This window comes from Cupressus sempervirens, chromosome 10 (genome assembly GCF_028749045.1).
Source record: "Cupressus sempervirens isolate cs-2001-9-10 chromosome 10, ASM2874904v1, whole genome shotgun sequence".
NCBI classification, from domain to species: domain Eukaryota; kingdom Viridiplantae; phylum Streptophyta; class Pinopsida; order Cupressales; family Cupressaceae; genus Cupressus; species Cupressus sempervirens.
In genome coordinates this window covers 506,611,929-506,631,942 of record NC_143127.1, presented here as the reverse complement: position 1 = coordinate 506,631,942, position 20,014 = coordinate 506,611,929, and the positions used below count along the sequence as shown (strand labels likewise).

The following is a 20,014-nucleotide window of genomic DNA, read 5'->3' as shown; positions in this document are numbered from 1 at the left end:
TAGGGTTTTTTATTATGACCATTACAAAAAGTGGTTTAAAAAAAAGAAAATTGCACCAGTGTATGGAATTTCATCTTAATCACCTCATCAACAATGGGGCTCTTGGGATTCAATGGAAAAATAATGGAAATGTGTCATGGTTGAAAAATTGAACCCTCTTCGGTTGTGCAAGGTTCTAGGCTGTACTTGATTTTGAGAAGTATTGTACCTGAAATTTGTCGACAAAACTGGTGATTCAGTACTTAAGCTCAAATCCATGATCAAAAGTCTTGGTTTAACTAGGCCAAGTTGGATCCATGTACTCCTCCAAGCATAACTGTTCCTAAAATAATTTAACTCCCACAAAGACTTTCAATTCCTCTGCCCAAGAAGGTCTAATTAACACCCAAGCGTTCCATTTGGGAAGCACTATTACACCTACAACTGTCTTTTAGATGACTATTTTGAAGTGATGAAATACGCTCTTCTTAGACCACTATGCAACTCACATCTTCAATGTTCTCTTACACTCTTCATATTACAATTGCCATGCAGCGTAGTGTTTCATCCAGGGAATCTTGAGATTCCTCCACTGACCAATTCCACGAGGGACTAAAATTAAAAGTGAACACAAATAATTACATTGTTTGTATGATTTACAAATAATTACATTGTATGATTTGCAAGGTGTCAAACACCCCATCCTAATAAGGGAACTTTTTTCTAAATCAATAAGTCAACATGGCATACAGACCCCTATCTACTTTGGATTTATGTATGTACTTCTCTAAGAAGTGTTCATGACTTTCATTAGGTCCACTTAGGTTTACAAAATTCACAAGTTAAAACAAATGGATCTGTATTTGAAGATTTATTCTTGCATTTCATTAATCTACTAAAATAGTGTATCAGACCTGATAAAAAGGTGCTTAACATTACTATCAAAACAATATTCTGGACTTGCATATAGCCTGATTCAAAGCTGTCCGCATTACTGCATTTGCATCTACAAAAGGAGAGGCTTTAACACAGTATGTTATCAGAGTGATTGATCTCCTGGCCGTGTGATTTTCCTTGGACTTTAAAGTAAATCTTATTCCAGTTGAAGAATTTTCATTTGTTTTTACTTCACAACATTATGCAGTCATTATGCTTCAGTTTATTTTAACTTACCACCCACTTCAAAGCATCCAGGTTGGACACAGTTTAAGGACATTTCAATGTTATAAACCTATAAATGACTCAATTATCTTGGTACTTCCTGGTGTAGAAATGCATATGACAAGTTGCCTTCAATGTGGCATATGTCTCCTGTGTGTGCTACTGCTCATTGCAGGTTGCTTGCCAGAATTTGGGCCCCTCGAGCAAGGGTGGGGCAATCATTGGGGTTGATGTAAAGGTATGGCATGTTTATTCCTCACATTCTTCTCCACGATGTATAAGTTTTTGTAATTTATAACTATTACAATTATATAAGGATAACTGATGTCTTTTTAAGGACAGAAGGTGAAGGTGCCTTCAGCTCACTGTGATGGACGTGTACAAACATTTTGTGGGGATATTATGAAACCTGTATCTGAACAGTTAAGAGGACTTTCACCACAGGTAACATCATAATATGTCTCAATGGGTTGAGGTACAAATTAAATAGAATGCGCTAGAATCCAATTGCTTCTGTTTACATCTTTGTACCAACCTTTTCTATCTGTATAGTGTATTCACAAGTGTATTTGATGGTATCATTTTACCTAACTAGGATGTCACTGTATTGGTAATTGTTAAGGATTGATAATTATTTAAGCTTCGCAATTAGTATGTTTGTGTGAACTCATTGCAATCAAGCTGGTTAACACAAGGTCTAAACATAAAATGTATACTAACATAAAACAAAGTTCTAGCATTCAAATTTAAAGTTGCTCAAATAAATAATAAATATAAAAAGAGAATGGAAACTCAGTAGCAAGTCATGATTGTAGTGCCCATTGCTATCATTGTAGAACCTAGGATTTATTGATCTCTTCGCTTTGCCCAATTATCACACATGAAAACTTAGAATGAGACGATCACTAATCTAAAAGACTGAAAAATGTTGGTCAAAGAGTTTCTAGGAGTCATTAAGAAGTTTGAAAACATTGCTTATAAAAACAAGTGAGATGAAGCGATGAGATTAATTATGGATTGCATGTGTCAAGTAATTGGTTGTTTCATATTGTGGAGCACACTATACCAAAGCAATTGTGAGACAAATTTGATGATCTGGTTAGCATTGTTAATGGGTTTTGTGCATTGCAATTATAGAAAAAATTGATTTCATTCTTTGATTTTCCCTTCATGAAGGACTTCTTTTCTAGGTTCAAGTTGTTGTCATAGTTAAAAGATTGTGGAAGACATAAAACAAATAAAATATGTATCTTATTGATTTTGTCCAAGTTGAAGGGCCTCTTTTTAAGTGTTCTTATGTTCTACTTTACCATGGATGCTTACTAGATTGATTTTGAGATGCCCATTGTTTAGTTGTTTTATGAGCATCTTACTAGGACATCAACCAAGTGTATTTAGCTGGAGGCATTTTGTCGTTCTAAGAGCCAAGAATTGATGACTCAATTGTCCTAAGGCAAAAGTAGGAAGATGCTTAAATTTAAGAATCTTCAATCATAAATTTCCCTTCAAAATGAAGCAAAAGAGCACTTAAAGGGCACACCTCATTATTCTACGTGAGGGGCATCTTTCTCCAAGACAATAAAGAAGACAATATCCTTGTATTGTATGAAATTCTTTTAGAGGATCCAAAAACACTTAATCCGCTAGCACTATCATAGTCAAAGCATCAATACCGTATGAAATTCTTTTAGCGGAAGCCAGTGTGTACACGAGGCAACAACAATAACTTGGTTAATAAGCCATTTAAAGAAACTTGAAAATATGAATAACCAACATTGGCCCAAAATTGAGAAGGAAGAGGGCTTGGCTTGTAGGAAGAAGATTGGGATGAAATAAAACATAAAGTGTTTGAGCACATAGAACATCAAGTTGCAAGATTTTCCTACCACCAATGTAGAAATAAATAAATTTGTCATGGGAAAATTTCACTACCATGTGATCCCATAACATGGGGCGGACAAAGACACATTATATCGAAGTGTTAAACTGTACCAGGGGCATGGGGATCAAGCTTATCTTGGGTCAGCTTTTAATGGTAAGGATAGGGTGTTAGCGACTCAATTGAAGTCCGGTTCACATCATCTCAGATGCGAGACAGGTAGATGGAAAAGGCCTAAAGAGAATGGGAGGAGAGGATTCACAGGTTTTGCGAAAAAGGGGTTGTTGAAATTGAATGGCTCTTTCTCATTGAGTGCACGACATATGTGTATATTTGGGCCCACGACGAGTTCATCTTGGAGGCAGGCATAAGTATGCATAGTTTATTTGAAGAGGAAAAGATGAGGCAGATCGTTAGTTTGATTATCAAAAGTCATAGCAGGAGATTGGATTTGGAAAGCAATATGGAGTTAGTTTAGGTTTTTCTGTCATGTGGGCCCACAGGTCGTTGGTCTTGTGGACATCATTAAAATTTTTCATTCATTGTGTTGACAACCTAATTTGGTCAACCTAAATCAAAATGGTCAAATTAAGTCAAAGCAAATCGATTGAATATTCAAACTTAATTAATTGAAGATCAAAGTCAATTGGATTCAATAAATCAAAAGATCAAACAATTGTGCAATTGATTCAATTTTTTTTCCTGATCAGTAAAGGTCTAAAGCCATATTTTATTAATATTAATGATAATTACATATTATTGCCCCATTCAAAGTGCGAGCACTAGGGGAAAAAGAACGGGGAAGAAAACCCCTAGTCTAGCCTCGAACCGAAGTCTTGAATAGAGAAGGAGGGAAAAGGTCCTCCGTTACAACAAGAGAGGCCATACCTTTTGTTTACATAAGCCAAAAATAGATGGCTAAGGTGGCATACCACCATTTACTAGTAAGTGCCTCCAAGAGAGGGCTTAGGAGTTGGCATTCCAACCCTTACGCATAGGTTTGAAGAGATATAATGCAGGATTACACAGGGAAAGAAAAACCTCAAAATGCTGGCTAAAATGTGTCGATTTAAAGGCTTCTCTACACAATATGGTGAGGGTATACCCCTCTTTTACAGAGACAATTTCAGCGAATGGCACAGGTGGCATACCACCCTTTACAAATGCCTCCTGGTGAGGGCTTGAAGCTGGCATACCAGCTCTTACAAAAAGGTGCAAAGGTAAGTGGACATCCTAGACAAATCTCTAAACCCATAGGGAGGAGAGAGATAGGCTTAGGGACGAAGTGACAAGGTGGCCTTGCAAGACAAAGCACAAAACAACCAGAGAGAGTCACGAAGGAGGGGAGGGTTAGAGGTTTCCCCAACCATAAAATCTTACAACAAAAATCCATCCTATAGAGTTGAAATCTTGAAGCATGCTACTTAATAAAGATAAAATAATAATGCCAGAACATATGATCTTATGATTATGAAGAGGTCATGAGCATTCATAGGACATAACGCAGATACCAACAATGTATGAATGCTAGTCGAAGAAAAAACTTATATACTGGTGGCACTTGCCCTACAACTCCATGTGATCAAGATTGGCCACCGAAATGATTCAAATCTAACTCAAGGAAGCAAATGGGCTGCTTGTTGAATAACTAAATTTAGACTAGTCCTTCATTAGGATCATCACAGATGAATATATCATACCCATGAATAAAGAGATCTGTTATTGATGCTTGAATGTCTTGCCATGGGGGGGGACCCTCAAACTTAATCATGGCCCAAGGAGATGTCTGTATAGGGAAGCCTCTTCAAAGGGGCTTTAGGGCACAAATGGCCTAGAAAATTGTGGTCTACAACTAGGCCGAGTTTTCCTTTAAGCCATTCAAAGGACATTAGGGTCCTAAGTTAAGAATGAGAGAGATGTGTTATGAGGGAAACATGGCACTCATACATCTGTAATGGATCAATTATTATAGTGGATCAATTATTATAGTGGAGGAAAAACTACTCCAGAAAACTCAAATTCTTGTATTAAAGAAAAAATGCTTAGAGAGCCCCATATAGTCACATTCGTTAATGAGAGAGGCCATATCAACACATTTACTCCTTTGTGAGAAAAAGAGTAGTATATAATTAACTGTGAAATCAAACAACTCTTAATCATCCAAGTAAATTAATATGATCAAAAGAAATTGTGCCATAGATGATATTTGTGGGCACCATACAACATATTTAGCCACATAAACATCCTCCACATTCAAGTGGGAAAGCCTGTGAAGCTTAAAGAAGGGAGAGTTCCCCCAATAAATATGCCCGAAAACCCACAAATCACATAAAGCTATTGATGTTAGGGAAACACACATAAACACTCTTCATAATGCAACCACATAGCTAGATAAGAGAGTAATTACCATAAAGCTAGTAGTATATATACTATCAAGATCTACAGTGAAGTTTTAAACTATCATAGAGTAGCCAAGATAAGTATCTGAGAAAGTTCATAAATGAAATTGTCTGAATCGAGAATATAGACATTATACATATATATCAAAAAAGTCAAAAAACCAAACTAAACTGTCTAGACCCATTACTTGTCATCCTAAGATGAGTCTATTTCCACCTCATTGTCGTTCACTTCGTCATTGATGAGAAACCACACAATTCTAGGCCACTCCGGTGTTCATGACGTCCAGTAAAAACGACCAATTTATGTAGATGGAAGCAATTCTTGAGTTAGATTCCTCCTCATTCTTGATAATGAGGATGGGCTTTACTTCAGTTGTCTTATTTACCACTCTGAAGTCACTCTTGTTTGGAACGCAGAGGTTGGTGTTGATTTTATTGATGATAACATCCAATTCTACCACCAAATGAGCCTTAAAGAGGCTATTGCAGAGCTCCAATATAGACCTTTTATCCCCATCGGTGTGAAGTATGGCGAAGACAAACATAGCATTTAGTAACAATTTCCGTGTTGGATTTGGGCATTTTGTCCAACAAGGAAAATGGCTTGCATAATCAGACTGTGAGCTGAACAATCATACAACATCAGCCTAAGTGTTCTCTCCGTAATCCTTCCCTAGAATTGTAGAAGTTGCTTCCCCATCTTCATCTTGATATTGGTGTCCATTTTGAAGTATGAGCAAAGAAGAGGAGCGAGAGGCTATTTAAAGAAATAATAGCTAGAAAATGTGTGAGCTGTCCAAATCAACTCAATTAATAAGGGATACAACATCTAGTGTGATGAAGGATTAATGATGAAAATGTTGCTGAGGGGAGGGATCACATAGGTCTCCGTACCACTGAGGAGGGAGAAAGAGATTGCAATTCTCAAAGAATTAATATCCTCACGAACTCATGATTAAGGATAGTAATGATAAGGGGTTGGAAAAGGGGAAAAATATACAAACTATAGAGATTAAAGTTTAAACAATTTCAAGTAAGTGGGTGCCATCAACCCCTAAATTGGCCAGGGAGTCTGCTAAGATGTTGCCCTCTCGATAAATACGAACAATTTTATGAGAATTGAGGAGGTCTAAATAAATTAAAGCTCTAGCTAATCTAGAATTGAGGGACCAATTAGGGGTTGAATGTTTACAAAGGGCATTTAAGATGATCTAAGAATCCCCAATTAAGTTTTCAATCTTTAGTGACCTACAAGCTTAAAATCCTTCCACTAGGGCCTCTATTTCAGCCACATTGTTGGTGGTGGTAGATATGGATTTAGCCCCAAGGCCACAAACATTACCTTTCCAATCATGGATGATGAAGCCAATTCCTACAGTCCTAGGGTTGCCTTTGGATGCTCCATCAAAGTTTAGTTTAAACCAAGAGTGGTTGGAGGGGACCAAATGCAGTTCTGTCGGTTTTCTCTTGAGGAGGGTCCACCTTTACCTACATAGGTCAAGGTGATGAGCCCGTACCATTCTTTCTTCATTAGGGCATTCCAATCCGAAAAGTTGCCTTCCAGAATGGTAGAGGAGCGCAATCTATTATTTATATTTTTCCACAATACTGGCCTCTATTTTATTGCAGAGGGAGGAAATGTCCATAGCCGAATCTTGAAAGATTCTTTTGTTATGCTTCTTCCATATTTCCCATATTGGGATTGATGGGGCTGATTTTAGTGGACACCATAAGTGTTGGAGTTAAGTTTAGAGGGCCATACTTTGAGATGACTAGATAGGTCAGTTAGGAAAGTTGTTTGATAATACAACTTGTTGCAAAGTCAAGGCCACAAATTGTGGGTGATGGGGCATTGAAGATGCAGGTGATCTACTGATTCCTCATTGTTTATATACTGATTTCCCATATTGGGATTGATGGGGCTGATTTTAGTGGACACCATAAGTGTTGGAGTTAAGTTTAGAGGGCCATACTTTGAGATGACTAGATAGGTCAGTTAGGAAAGTTGTTTGATAATACAACTTGTTGCAAAGTCAAGGCCACAAATTGTGGGTGATGGGGCATTGAAGACGCAGGTGATCTACTGATTCCTCATTGTTTATATAGAGAACACATTGGGAGGGACCTTTAAAACCAACTTTCTTGAACCAATTTGCAATCAAAATTCTATTTTGAGCTGCAGCTCAATGGGACATTCTAGCTTTTGGGAGGCATGCTTTATCCAAACAAAGATCTAGGGGAAGCTCAGTTGGAGACCAGTGCATTTGGGAAGATATGGTTTTGTACCCATCTTTAACACAATATAAGCCAAGCTTAGCTATTGACCAAATTAGTGAGTCATTTGAGGTTTTAGGGAAGACTTGTCTGTCCTTGAGGGTGTAGATGAGGTCGCCTTTATTCTCGGGGGATAGGGGCATTAACCAAGGATTTCTAGCTCCAATTAAAGACCTGATTGTTGATATTGACATTGGTATAATCACCGGCATAAGGTCCCCACGCTGCAATCATGGAGTTGACAGTATTGATAGAAAATAAAGATTTGAGGGGAGGGTATCCTCCCCAAGAGTCTTCCTAAAACAAAGTTGATTGGCCATTCCCAATATCCTAGATGAGATACTGGCTAATAATGGATTTATTATCTAGCATGAAGTTCCAAACTCTTGACCCTTTAGGAGGGGTGTTTCTCTTGAAAAGGCTAAGAGGATCTTGAGGGGAAAGATACATGTGATAGACAACTTGAGCCCATTTCCTATTAGATTCTCTAAACAGTCTCCATATTAACTTAGCCCCGAAAGCTTTACTTTGCCAAAGGAGTTTTTTGATTCCAAGACCCCTATATGGAATGGGTTTGCAAATATTGTACCAACTAATAAGATCCAACTTCTTTTGCCAGAAGAAAGTTCTGGTCTTTTTTTTTAGGTCTGTACTGGCTTTGGGGGTCAAGGGGAGGCATGACATTTGGTGAGAAGGCAAGGCCAAGAGAATTAATTTGATCATGGTCATTCTACCTGCATTGGATAACCGTCTCGATTTCCAGCTATCCATCTTTTTGTCAATGTTTGAGATAATGTGGGACCCAGCCTTGTTTGACTTGGAGTCCTTGTCCAAAGGCATTCCAAGGTACTTGCAAGGGAAGCCCCTTTCTTGAAACCCAAAATGTTACATATCCTATCTTCAAGACGAGGATTTGAGTTAATGAAAAATACTTTAGATTTGCCAGCATTGCTAATTTACTAAGTTGTCGATTCAGGTTTGGGGATGAAATGGGTTCGAGGTTCGAGTTCGTGGGTTTGGGCAAACTTTGTTTTTTCCCATTTGGGTTCGTTGATGGGTTCGTGGGTATATATATATATACAAGAGAAACATGCATAGTTGCAAAACAAAGTCATTTCACAATATGAATAATTGGTGCTTGATAATTGGTCAATGCCAAATGTCAACAATAAACATTAAATACTCACTCATTAATCTATCTTCATGATTGTAAAGAAAATCATGCATTGAATTACTAAATTGTAAAACATAGACTAGTTCATCAAATAATAAAGTTTGAAACATAATGATAGATGACAAGTGTTTAGTAGTTTATCAATGATCATAGTATCAAATGTCCTTCAAGTGTCAAATGGATCATCATAAAATGAGGGATCAATGGCTTCATCCCCAACTGCAACTATATCTAAATCCTCATCATTGGAACCCAAACTGGTTCCACTAGTCCCATATGCTGCCATATGATCCTCCTCAACATAAGAGATTAGATGAGTGAAATGTTTTTTATTAAGTTCCTTTAGAGTTACATAAAAAAAACACTCTTTAAAGTTGTTTTATTTCACATTTTGGACCCTACCGCCCTGGTCCTCTTGGGTTCGTCATAGGTTCCGCTCCAACAAGGACCCGGGTGAACCCATAGTCCAAACTAAGGACCCTGCCTGGACCTGCAATAAACCCGGACGCATAATCGGACCCGTGTGGACTTGGACCCGAATTCGGGTAGCAAGGCACAAAATTGGCTTCTTGTTACATCCTAAAATTTTGACCTATTTTAAAACTTGTTCATAACCGTTGGATATAATAGATTATTCTTTCATGATCATGTGAAATAGGTTGTTATTTTTATACGTTGTATTAACTGTTAATGAGATGGTCGTTAACTATTAACTGTTATTAGATGATTAGCAGTTGCTTGATTTAAAATAATGATTATTATGTTTATATGAAATTATTATAGAATTATTATTATGGCGAAAGTGTTTTCATGGGTGATTGTAGGAGAAGAAGTAGAGGGGGGAAGCATTGTTAAACGAGATCATTGGAATGGGATGTTCACTTAGTTCAGTCATCAGGATCGGTAGGTATGACCTTAAACTTCTTTGGAAAGGACGCAACGACTTGATCATAGGATACATTTATGGGACCCAGACTTGAGCTATTAAGAAAATAATCTAAGAAAACATAAAATAATCTAATTAAAATATAAAACATACGTCAAGAGATTTTTAATTGATCATCATCATATTATTATAATAAATATTTACATACGTACATATAAATATAAAAACGAAATGACACCAATGAATTATAATAACATAATTTAATGATGTCACCCCATTGATATACTTACATGAACGTATATAAGTATATATTATAATAACGATTGAAATTATAATCTTTCCAACTCTTCTTTTTAACTTTTTATTTTTCTTTCCCTCTCTTTTCATAATCGATTTAATACTTGGAATTTTGAATCGGCTATAATCTTTTGAAGCTGACGGAAGCCAAAGAGTCATGATCGTTCTCCATATATGGAAGCCGTGAGGCAGAGACGGGATCACCTTTTTCCTTGGTGCCCGAACTTCTGTCTACCTTGCTAAGTTCCAGTTTTTCCTTGTCTCATTAACCAATTCGACCCTGCCATTGTTACGTCTAGACTCTGCAATCTACCATTGTTACGTTTGCAATCTGCCATTGTTACCTCTGCATTATACCATTGTTACTACCTTGTTTGGATAGTGCGATTTCACCATAGCCGAGCAAGCATTCCGGCTGGAATACAGAGATATAAGCGCTGGAAGTGACGTTTTTTAAGTAACGAGAGTAAGCTGATTAGTTTGCCAGTTCCTCAAGCAATACATATCAGGTCATGAATTACCTTACAATGTTTTTGAATATATATTTCATTACAGCCGGCTAAGTTTAGGAGTCTCCTTCTCTATAACTGTGATCATACTATTTAACTTGCTGAACATTCCCTGTGATATACATTGAGCTTTTTCTTTTTATTTCATTGTATCCAGAACCATCTTCAAAGAAGATGAGTAGTAACTCTTAAAAGGAGTCTTAGAATGTAGTAAAAACCTTATGAAGTTATTGATTTCAATAATAAGTTTTATGTTGTCTCAAACTATGATAAAAGATATTAAGAGCAGATTGCTCATAACCTTTCCAAAACACCTGGGAATCATCGGCAAGATAGCCATGATATGTTGAAAAGGTGTAAAAGGGCAGAGTGCTCATAATTTTAATACACCTGGGAATCACCAGCTGAGTAGCCAAGTATGGTGAAGAGGTGGAATGAATCTGCAAGAAAACAAAAGAGAAATCAGACAAGAATACTTTAAATGAAATATACTTAATAGCTCATGCACATCTCTATAATGAATCTTGTTGTCAAGTCGAGCGGTGGTGATCAGGTGGTTGAACCTGATGGAACTCTAAAATTTTTGCAAAATTTAGGTCCCATTTATGATGTTAAAGAAAAGGGGATAATCATTCATGCCAAAGTCAAAGATATAACAAGAAATGCATACATTGTTGCATATGCATTGATATAATAATTTTATCATTAATATGAATATATTTGATATATGTTTAATTGCTGAAGGCAAAATCTGAAATAGCTTTGATATAAGCTACAGATATGAATATCAGTTAGAGATCTTAAGAAGGCTTCAGATTTGAAGAACTTGAAACAGCAATTAAAGTGTGTGAATCAAGAAAAACCCTGAAGCATCACACTAGCATACAGAACAATATGAATATTCTCAGATCACAGAGGCAAGACACAACAAGTAGCAGCAGCAGCAACAGGAGAGACTCTGATGGAGTCTTCAAATTTCTGCAAAATTTAGGACCCGATTGGTAATCATAAAGAGTGGAATTAACAAAGCATTTACATTGACCAAGTTTTGCAGCAAACATATCATTCTTAGTCAAACTCTGTCAAAGTGATACTGATACTGCAATCAAGATGCAACAGCACACAATATTGAATTGACTTATAAATGTTTGAAGTCTCAAGCCATAGTGATATGTACAAACAAAATATGGTATATTGGTCGAAAAACCATTTATTCAAAGGAGTACAATCTCAAAGTAAGACCAAGTTGGAAACGGTAAATAAGAAATCTCAGATTTCAGCCAATGATGGAAATCAAAGGCTTCAGCGATCAGCACCACAACAGCACTTGAATGGAGTAAAGCTACAATAGTAGATTAAATGAAATATGTTTATCACAGGATGGAACAAAATCATGGGTTTCAGACCTATGTCAATGAAGAGTCACAATAAGCATAAGGAAATCGCTGACTTGGCTGAGTCTCACCCTAGTGTTCCCGCACTGAATACACAATGGATATGATAACAATAATCTTGAAGAGAATATTTTACATTAATGGAGGAAGTGATGAATTGGACTAATTCTGAAAAGTGTCATTACCTATTTTCAGAGCCTTGGTACAGAAGCATTGAGTTTTGTATTGGCCTCCAACAGTGACATTTACGAGATACGGTGTTTGCAGGTAGACATAAGCCCAGGTCCAATAGCAGAAGTTCCTCAGTGAATTAGAGTAATTCTATTGCGCTTGATACTATATATCAAAATTCATTTAAGGAAGACATGAGGACATTGGTTGCCTTCTGTGTTATACATAAAACTCTTTCCTTCTCACCCGACTTCTCGCAGAAGCAAAAAGCCGATTCTGAAGTGTGAAGGCAGAGAAAGAAACAACGGCTGGAGGAACACGTCTTGCGCAAAAGCATGTTTTCGAATGCACATAACCGATGAAGAAACATTACAAATATAAAGATTTGTGTTTGATTTGTAAAAGGGAAGGTATTAGATGCACGACAAAATATTTATTAAAAGATTAAAGTCATTAAAAGTTGTAGCTATGACTATGTTAGAGTAGGATTATTTAAATAAAGAGGTGCAATTGGGCAAACTAAAAGTCACAACTTTAAAACAAGATAGGATATAAATATGAGTTTATTATTTCACATAGAGGATTGTAAGAGACATATCCGAACATTCAGACATTCAATAGAAAAGAAGTATTTTATATTTACTGTATGGAGAGATAAGGGCAATAATATGATTTTATAATAAAATTTTATTATTTTATTATTATAAAATTATTTTATTTTAATAATAAAATAAAATGTCTTTTGTTTACCTTTAATGGCGTGGAGATTTTAACTACAGGCGAATCGTCCTTCATAATTATATTTTAAAATTCTACATATGATTTTGTTATCAGATAAGTAGACATGGTCAATTAAGCATTTTAAATTTGACCATCACAGGTGTTGTGAAATATTTAATTGAACTCGTAAAGTTTAAATTCGTTATAGAAAACTCTTGAATTGGGTAGTCAGCGTTCAAGGTGAAGGTTTACCCGCTGGGTGTAGCGGAGCCCGAAGTGCAAGGGAATCTAAGTGATTTCCGTTCTTTGGCCAAAACTGATTGAGAAGTCCTATCAGAGAAGTGGCAGGCTCTTGGATTTCCAATCTGCGGTTTTGGGAACCAACAGAACCCATCGGAAATCCTTGGCCAAGGTAGTTTATAATTTTATAGGCATGTGTGCCATCTAATGATCACTTGATGTCAGTAGCGCCAGTTATGTAAGCATGTTCGTTTCATAATTGAGCGGACATTTAAAACACCAGGATGCTCAGGTGGTTGGACTAAAGAACATCCCGAGCCCAATCCCGAGGTAGGGAGGGTCATTCTAATTTGATAGAATGTGTGGGGATAAGTATGGTCCGAGGTTGGGAAGTTAAGCCTATGTCAATGCTTCTCCTCTCACCAAAGCCAAGGCTTCTACAACCAGCTAAAGATCCTCCGATAATACTTGTATGTTCAATTCCTTCTTTTCTTGTTAAGCATTTACTTGTATACAGTTATGTATGTTAGTTGTTAATCTAGTTATTTCAGTTGATCATGAATACAATTATGAATAGTTAATCATTAATCTAGTTATTACAATTGATCATGAATATAGTTATGCTAGTTAATCGTTAATCTATTTATTTCAGCTGAACATGAAATACAGCTGTGAATAGTTAATCATTGATCTAGTTATTTCAATTGAATGTGATTTCAGTTATTTTCTGTTAATTGTTAAAAGCAATTAATGTCATGTGAAAAGGATTCAGTTATCTATTTAAAAATGCTAGGAGATTTTAGTTTAAACCGATGTTGATTTAGATATGAAAATTCGTATGTTACACTTCGTAGATAATTTTTCTTGAGGCTCTCAATGAGGGATGTAGCTCCATCAATGGAACATTGAGCTAGCATGATAGTGTTGTTAGCAAATTGTTGAGTGATGCTCGAGATTCCATCTGTGACTTTGATTCCATGTAGGGAGCTCATGTCATGAGATGCACTTATAAGTCTACCAAAGGCTTTTGCCACAATTACAAATAAAAAAGGGAGATAGGGTCCCCTTGCCGAAGACCTCTGGACACCTCAAAGAAACCTTCTGGAGATCCATTAATAAGGATAGACATTTTGGGAGTGGAAATGTAGTTAAAGATTAGATGGATCCATTTTCTGGAGAAGCCAAAGGCCTCCATGCATTTGCATAGAAATCTCCAATCCACTTTGTCATATGCTTTTTGAAAATCTAACTTGACTAGCATGCATGGAGTTTTGTTGGCTTGTACAAAGTGAATGAGTTCCTGGATGATGATGACTCCGTCCATTATGGAACAACCAGGGATAAATCCTGTTTGTTCTTATGAGATAATGAGTGGAAGAACAGGTTTAAGTTTGTTAGCTAGGGCATTGGTGAGGATCTTGTAAATCGTATTACATAGGGCAATTGGTCTAAAGTCTCAAAGTTTAGAGCTTTATTTTTCTTTGGGATAAGGATGAGGAAGGTATGTTTGATTTCGCTGAGAAGATTGCCTGAGTTTCTAGACCCCTCAATGGCTTGCCAGAGATCATCACCCATAAAGTGCCAACATTTTTGCAAGTAATTGACTTGGAAACCATTAGGGATAGGGGCCTTATTTGGGTGCATTTGGAGTAAGCCATTCGGATTTCATCTTTTGTGAACTTGTTTAGAGCCGTATTGTGCTCATTTGTTACCAAAGGGGGAATGTTGTTCAGCAGGACTGATTGGGTAGGAAGATCTGAGAAATTCCAATTGTTGAGAACTTCAAAATAGGAGGTGGCCTTGCCAGCAATAGCTTCTGGATCTTCTACCATAATGCCTTGTGGATTTCTAATTTTAGTGATTTTGTTTACCAATTGTCTCATTTTGGAGTAGTTATGGAAGAACTTGGAATTTTTGTCTCCTACAGATAGCCAAGATTCCTTGGATTTTCGCTTCTAGAAGATTTCTTCCTTTGTTAGGAGGTCATCTTGTTTATTCAATAGTTCTTTTTCTTTAAAGTAGAGATCATTATCCATACCTTTGTTGAGAACCTCCTCATTAAGTTCCATAATGTCTAATTCTGTTTGATTGAGTTCTTCAAAAATGTTGTTGAAAGAGTACTTGTTCCATTCTTTGATCCTTAGTTTAAGATGCTTGAGTTTAGAGACAAAGCAAAACATTTTGGATCCTTGGAAAGTGACCTCATTCCACCAAACTTGTAGGAGGGAAAGGAAGTTCTTGTCTTGGAACCACATGCTTTCACATATAAAGGGGTTCTTGCTTGGTCTGGTTACTTCCATGATACCAAGCCTGATGGGAAAATGATCTGAGCCCAAGAGGGGCATGATCTCAGCAAAGAAACATAAATTAAAGGAAGCAAGATCCCAAAAAACAAAAATCTGTCTAATCTTTCAGCTATCAGATCCGATCTAGATCTCTTGTTGTTCTAGGTACAATCCCCATTGGGTGTTTGGATATCCATAAGATTGCAAGACAAGATCTTGATGGAGTTCAAAATTTCACATATTTGAGGCCTTCGTTTGTGAAGTAATTTTGAGACTTGATTTACTGATATCATAGTGTCAGAGTATTCTCAAATGATTATCATTGATGTCTAGAAAGTAAGGTGAAATCGTTGACAAGTTATCAAATATTTTGTGGCAAGAATTAAATCTACTAAGGCTGGGATAACAAGCAAAAAGGAGATTGAATGGAATTTGACAAGAGTTTGACCACTTGTCAGTCATTATTATACCAAGTGAGCATAACAATGATTTTCAAAATATCCGAATCAAAGGGTAGAGTTCGTGGCATATAGGAAGCACTAGAATATCACGAATTTGTGGGGGTTAACGTATAAATGAAATTAGAAGTCATCAGAATGAGTATACACAATGCATGTCAAATCACACCAAGCACATATATAACGGAATGAAAGCATTTAACATAAGGACACTTTTTTCACCGTCAAGGAATAGTCTGATTTAGTAGGAGGATGAATATATACACATGCCGTGAATCTTAGAAGATAAAGAAAAATACAAAGAATTAATAACTATGATTTCCTGGAGTTCGTACAAGGTAGACTTAGCCTATCCGTGTCCCAAACAAATGATTTGGATGGCTGGAGTTCCAGAATTCATGCAAATCATTTATGTTGGAAACAAATACTTTGAGCCTTGATGCATTTAAAAACAAAAATCTGGAGCTGCCGAGTGTAGGAAGCCACGAAATAAGTTTGATGGTCGATTCTAGAGCACGTACTGATATCAAAAACCTAGTGAAGAAATGTTGTGTTTAATATCTTATGCATTCATGGCAATGAGATATTCATATGGAACATACCCAAAAATAAATAAAATGATGCTATAAAGGTCATATTTCACAAGCCGCACTTGAGACATTATGGAGAGTTTATGCTTGACGGGATTTGGTAATGAAATTTTATCAAAGTAGAGCATGATTCGCGCAGTTTCATTTTCGATAGAAACAAGAGTTTTCAGATGCCTAATATGATTTTCTAAAAGATTTCATCGTCTCTCGTCCACGATAGTGATAAAAGCAAAAATACAACCAAGACTAAATATCCACTACTAATTACAATGTTTTAATTATGATATAGTATTAGCAGTTAAAATCAAGGGATGTATATTTTATTTTTAAAAGAAATGACTTTGGGGTTTAAAAGGTCACATCCTCTTAATTTGAAGATATAAATAAGAGGAGAAGATAAAACGAGACACTGTAACATTCGGAAAAACATTCATATTCAGGAGAAATTATTTTATATTACTTGTATGGAGGGATAAAGAGTTTAATATGATTTTGTAATGTAAATTCAATTATTTTATTTTAATAATAAAAAAAAATGTTCTTTGTTTATTATTAAAGGCTTGGAGATTTAAACTACAGATGAATCGTCCTTTGTGATTAATTTTTGGAATTTTGTATACAATTTAAATATCAGATGAGTAGACATGGTCATTTAGCATTTAAATTCAATCATCATAGATAGTGTGAAATATTTAAATGTTTCCGTATATGGGTCCAGTTTGTCTCCCAGAGGAGTTAAATTTCAATCTGGACTAATTTAAAATTGTATAAACATTTGATCTGTCGCATCTTGATTATTTAATTGGTGGAAGTATAAGTGCATAAGAACTTTATGAAGTTGTACGTGAAAATTCACTGAAGTTGACTCTATTGCCCGGATGAGCAGAGGCACTGGTCTTTTATTATTGAAGTCAAAAAATCTATATATTCCTTCTACAAGCATCAAATCCATTATTTACAAATATTATACAAAACATCCAACCATTACTCAGTTTCATTTTGATCGAGTTCAAGGACTTTGCTAGCCGGAGAATTCCCAAAGCTTAAATTTGCTTTAGAAAAGCTCTGAACCAAGTGATCAGGTTTGAGGAGAAGGTCTACCCGCCTAGGTGTAGCAGGGCCTGAAGTGAGGGGAATCGAGAAGTATTCATGTTTGTTGGCTAGAATTGATTGAGAAGTCCTATCGGAGAAGTGGCAGGTTCTTGGATTTCCAATCTGCATTTTTGGGAACCAACAGATCCATAGGTTGAAATCTGGAGAAGTTTGGTTTAGGGTCCTAACTCCACCTATTTTTTCCTCTAGGTTGGAGATGACATTAAAGTCACCTCCCAGTATGATGTTGCAGTCTTGGTGAGCCATAAAGAAATTGGATAGCTCTGCCCACAACTCACATTTCCCCAAGGAAGGAATGGGGCCATAGATGTTAAGAAGAATGAAGGTCAGTGAGGAGGAGAAACTCTTAACCCTTCCACTTGTCCAATTTGGATGGCTTTCCATAGGAGAAGTGTGAATTGATCTAGGGTTCCATAAACAAGCAAGATCACTAGATGTTGATAGGATAGGGTGACCCCAAACCTTCCAGATGCTCATTTTCCTATCAAGTTTTGCAAGTGCATTTGCTTGCAACTTTGTTTCTTGAATGAGGATGATATCTGAATTAAGAGTTTTAAGGCACCGCTTAAGAAAGTGTTGCTTGCCGGGGGCATTGCAACCCCTAATGTTCTAGGATGTAATCTTCATTGAGTAGATGGGAGGCCCTTCCCCTTTTCATTTTGAAAGAGAGATGTGAGTTTGGCTTGATTCCTAGCCTCATCGTCTTGTTTCCTTAAAACTGATTTGGATTTCCTTCCTCTTTTCTTGGATATTTTGCCACAAGTTGGGGATTTCTCCCCTTGCAAATTGTCTGCTAGGCCAAGATTTGGAAGGGCCCCCTCAACTTCTAGGGTCTTTCCTTCTAGCCCTAAATCCGATTCAAATGGCATCTCCAAATCCAGATGAGAGGGGTTGAGAGTGGGATGAGGGGATGCTAAATCTTCAGAAAAATCGGTTATTTGATTGATGTTGAGCATGTCATAAATTGATTTGAGTTCCATGGGAATTTGATTGTTGTCATTCAGCTCATGGGAGAGAGAATCCAAAGGAGGATGGGTAACAACCATGCGAGATTCAAGTGCTTGCCATCTAAGAAGTTTTTGTTGGACTTCTTTGTGGGTGTAGGTAAATTCTCCCATTATATCATTAAGCTGTGATAATCTTGTTTGAAGGGAATTGATAATGATCTTGGCCTCCACTTTGTGGCAATATCCATGTTGTTAATATTTGGGGGAGGAGGAGCAAAGGTTGGTTTGGAGGAGGGAGGGGGTGGGGGAGGAAGAATTTTCTCCATATCCAGCAAGGACAACCCAAATGGGAGGGGCTAAAGAGGGAGTTCAAGGTGGGGAACTGCCTCAATACTATTTAAATCAATGAGTGGGGCGGGGAGGAGGCAAACCTTTTTGAAGAAGGAAGTGTAGTTACAACCGATGGAAGCAGTGGGATTCTTTGATTTGGGGAGGGGAAGTGGGGGGAACATTAGGGGGTTTAGATAGCAAGGAGCTTGTATCCAAGGTGGGGTTGGGGTTGAAAACAAATCCTCCTGATTGGAGAAATTTAATTGAATGAACAGAGGATGAGGAGGCTGCTTCCAGGGACAATAGATTCAAGGATTGGAAAATCTTTTGAGGAGAAATAACTCCCGAAGAAGTGAAACTCTGTTAACATCGATATCCCCTAGGGAGGGTTTTGGGAAGATGCTAATTGTTTTTTCGAACATAGTTAAAGTCATCTTTGAAAGTTTAGCTGGGGATTTAAGAGGAGGAGAACTTTGCATTATTCAAGCTTAGTGCTAGGGTTTTCAAACCCTAAGAAGGTGCTGAGACAATCCTCGATGCTGTGCATTGATTTCAAGTTTAAGAAAGATGGGGGGAGAATACCCAGATCGAACCAGAGGGCATGTCTTTGTAGATCGTAATAATGAGGATTAAAATTATCGGGGTAGTTCAAAAAGAAAAAGGGATGTCCAACATAGTCAATTTTACCTTCTTCCACCAAGAATGACTTTAGATTTTCAGAGAAACATTCAATGCAAAAGAAATCATAATCAAGGTAGTAAATGCTTATCTGATTAGAGAAGGCCGAGCCACACCAATCCATCATTGCCTCCTTATCTTTCTTGCACCAGTGTGCCATTAATTTGTGTGAGCTTGAAGATGCGTTCGATGCCTAGCCAAAAACCCTTGTTGAGGACAAATTCCATTCGGCTTGGGTCTTAGGGTTAGGGTAGGGCTGAGACTGGTTGGAATTGTCTAACACATCCATTATCCAAGGTTTGCCAAGGGGAATGGTGTTGGCTCCCATAGTGAAGGAGGCGGCCAAAGAGGATAAGGGGACAACCCACATTCCTACTTCTTGCCTAGGGAGAGATTGATTAAGCGAGATAGGGGGGGCAATGGGGGATCTTTGACTTCTCCTAGCACGATTGCGCCTATCTTTCCTTACCATAAAAGAAGGACTTCGTTTCCTGTTGAGGCAATATGATTTGTGGACAATAGATCTT

At 37.1% G+C, this 20,014-nt stretch overlaps 1 protein-coding gene across 2 annotated transcripts in view; it reads left to right on the top strand.

Annotated features, from left to right (window-relative positions):
* Positions 1 to 20,014, top strand: part of LOC149534886 (FtsJ-like methyltransferase family protein) — a 56,612-nt gene that overhangs the window by 23,785 nt on the left and 12,813 nt on the right. Inside the window, exons 3-4 of one of the 2 annotated variants that reach the window (XM_089802936.1) lie at positions 1,316 to 1,378; positions 1,486 to 1,584. In XM_089802936.1, coding sequence (XP_089659062.1) covers positions 1,316 to 1,378; positions 1,486 to 1,584 — 162 coding nt within the window. Of the gene's footprint in view, positions 1 to 1,315; positions 1,379 to 1,482; positions 1,585 to 20,014 lie in introns of both variants that reach the window. The other variant, XM_089802935.1, reaches the window with a different exon arrangement.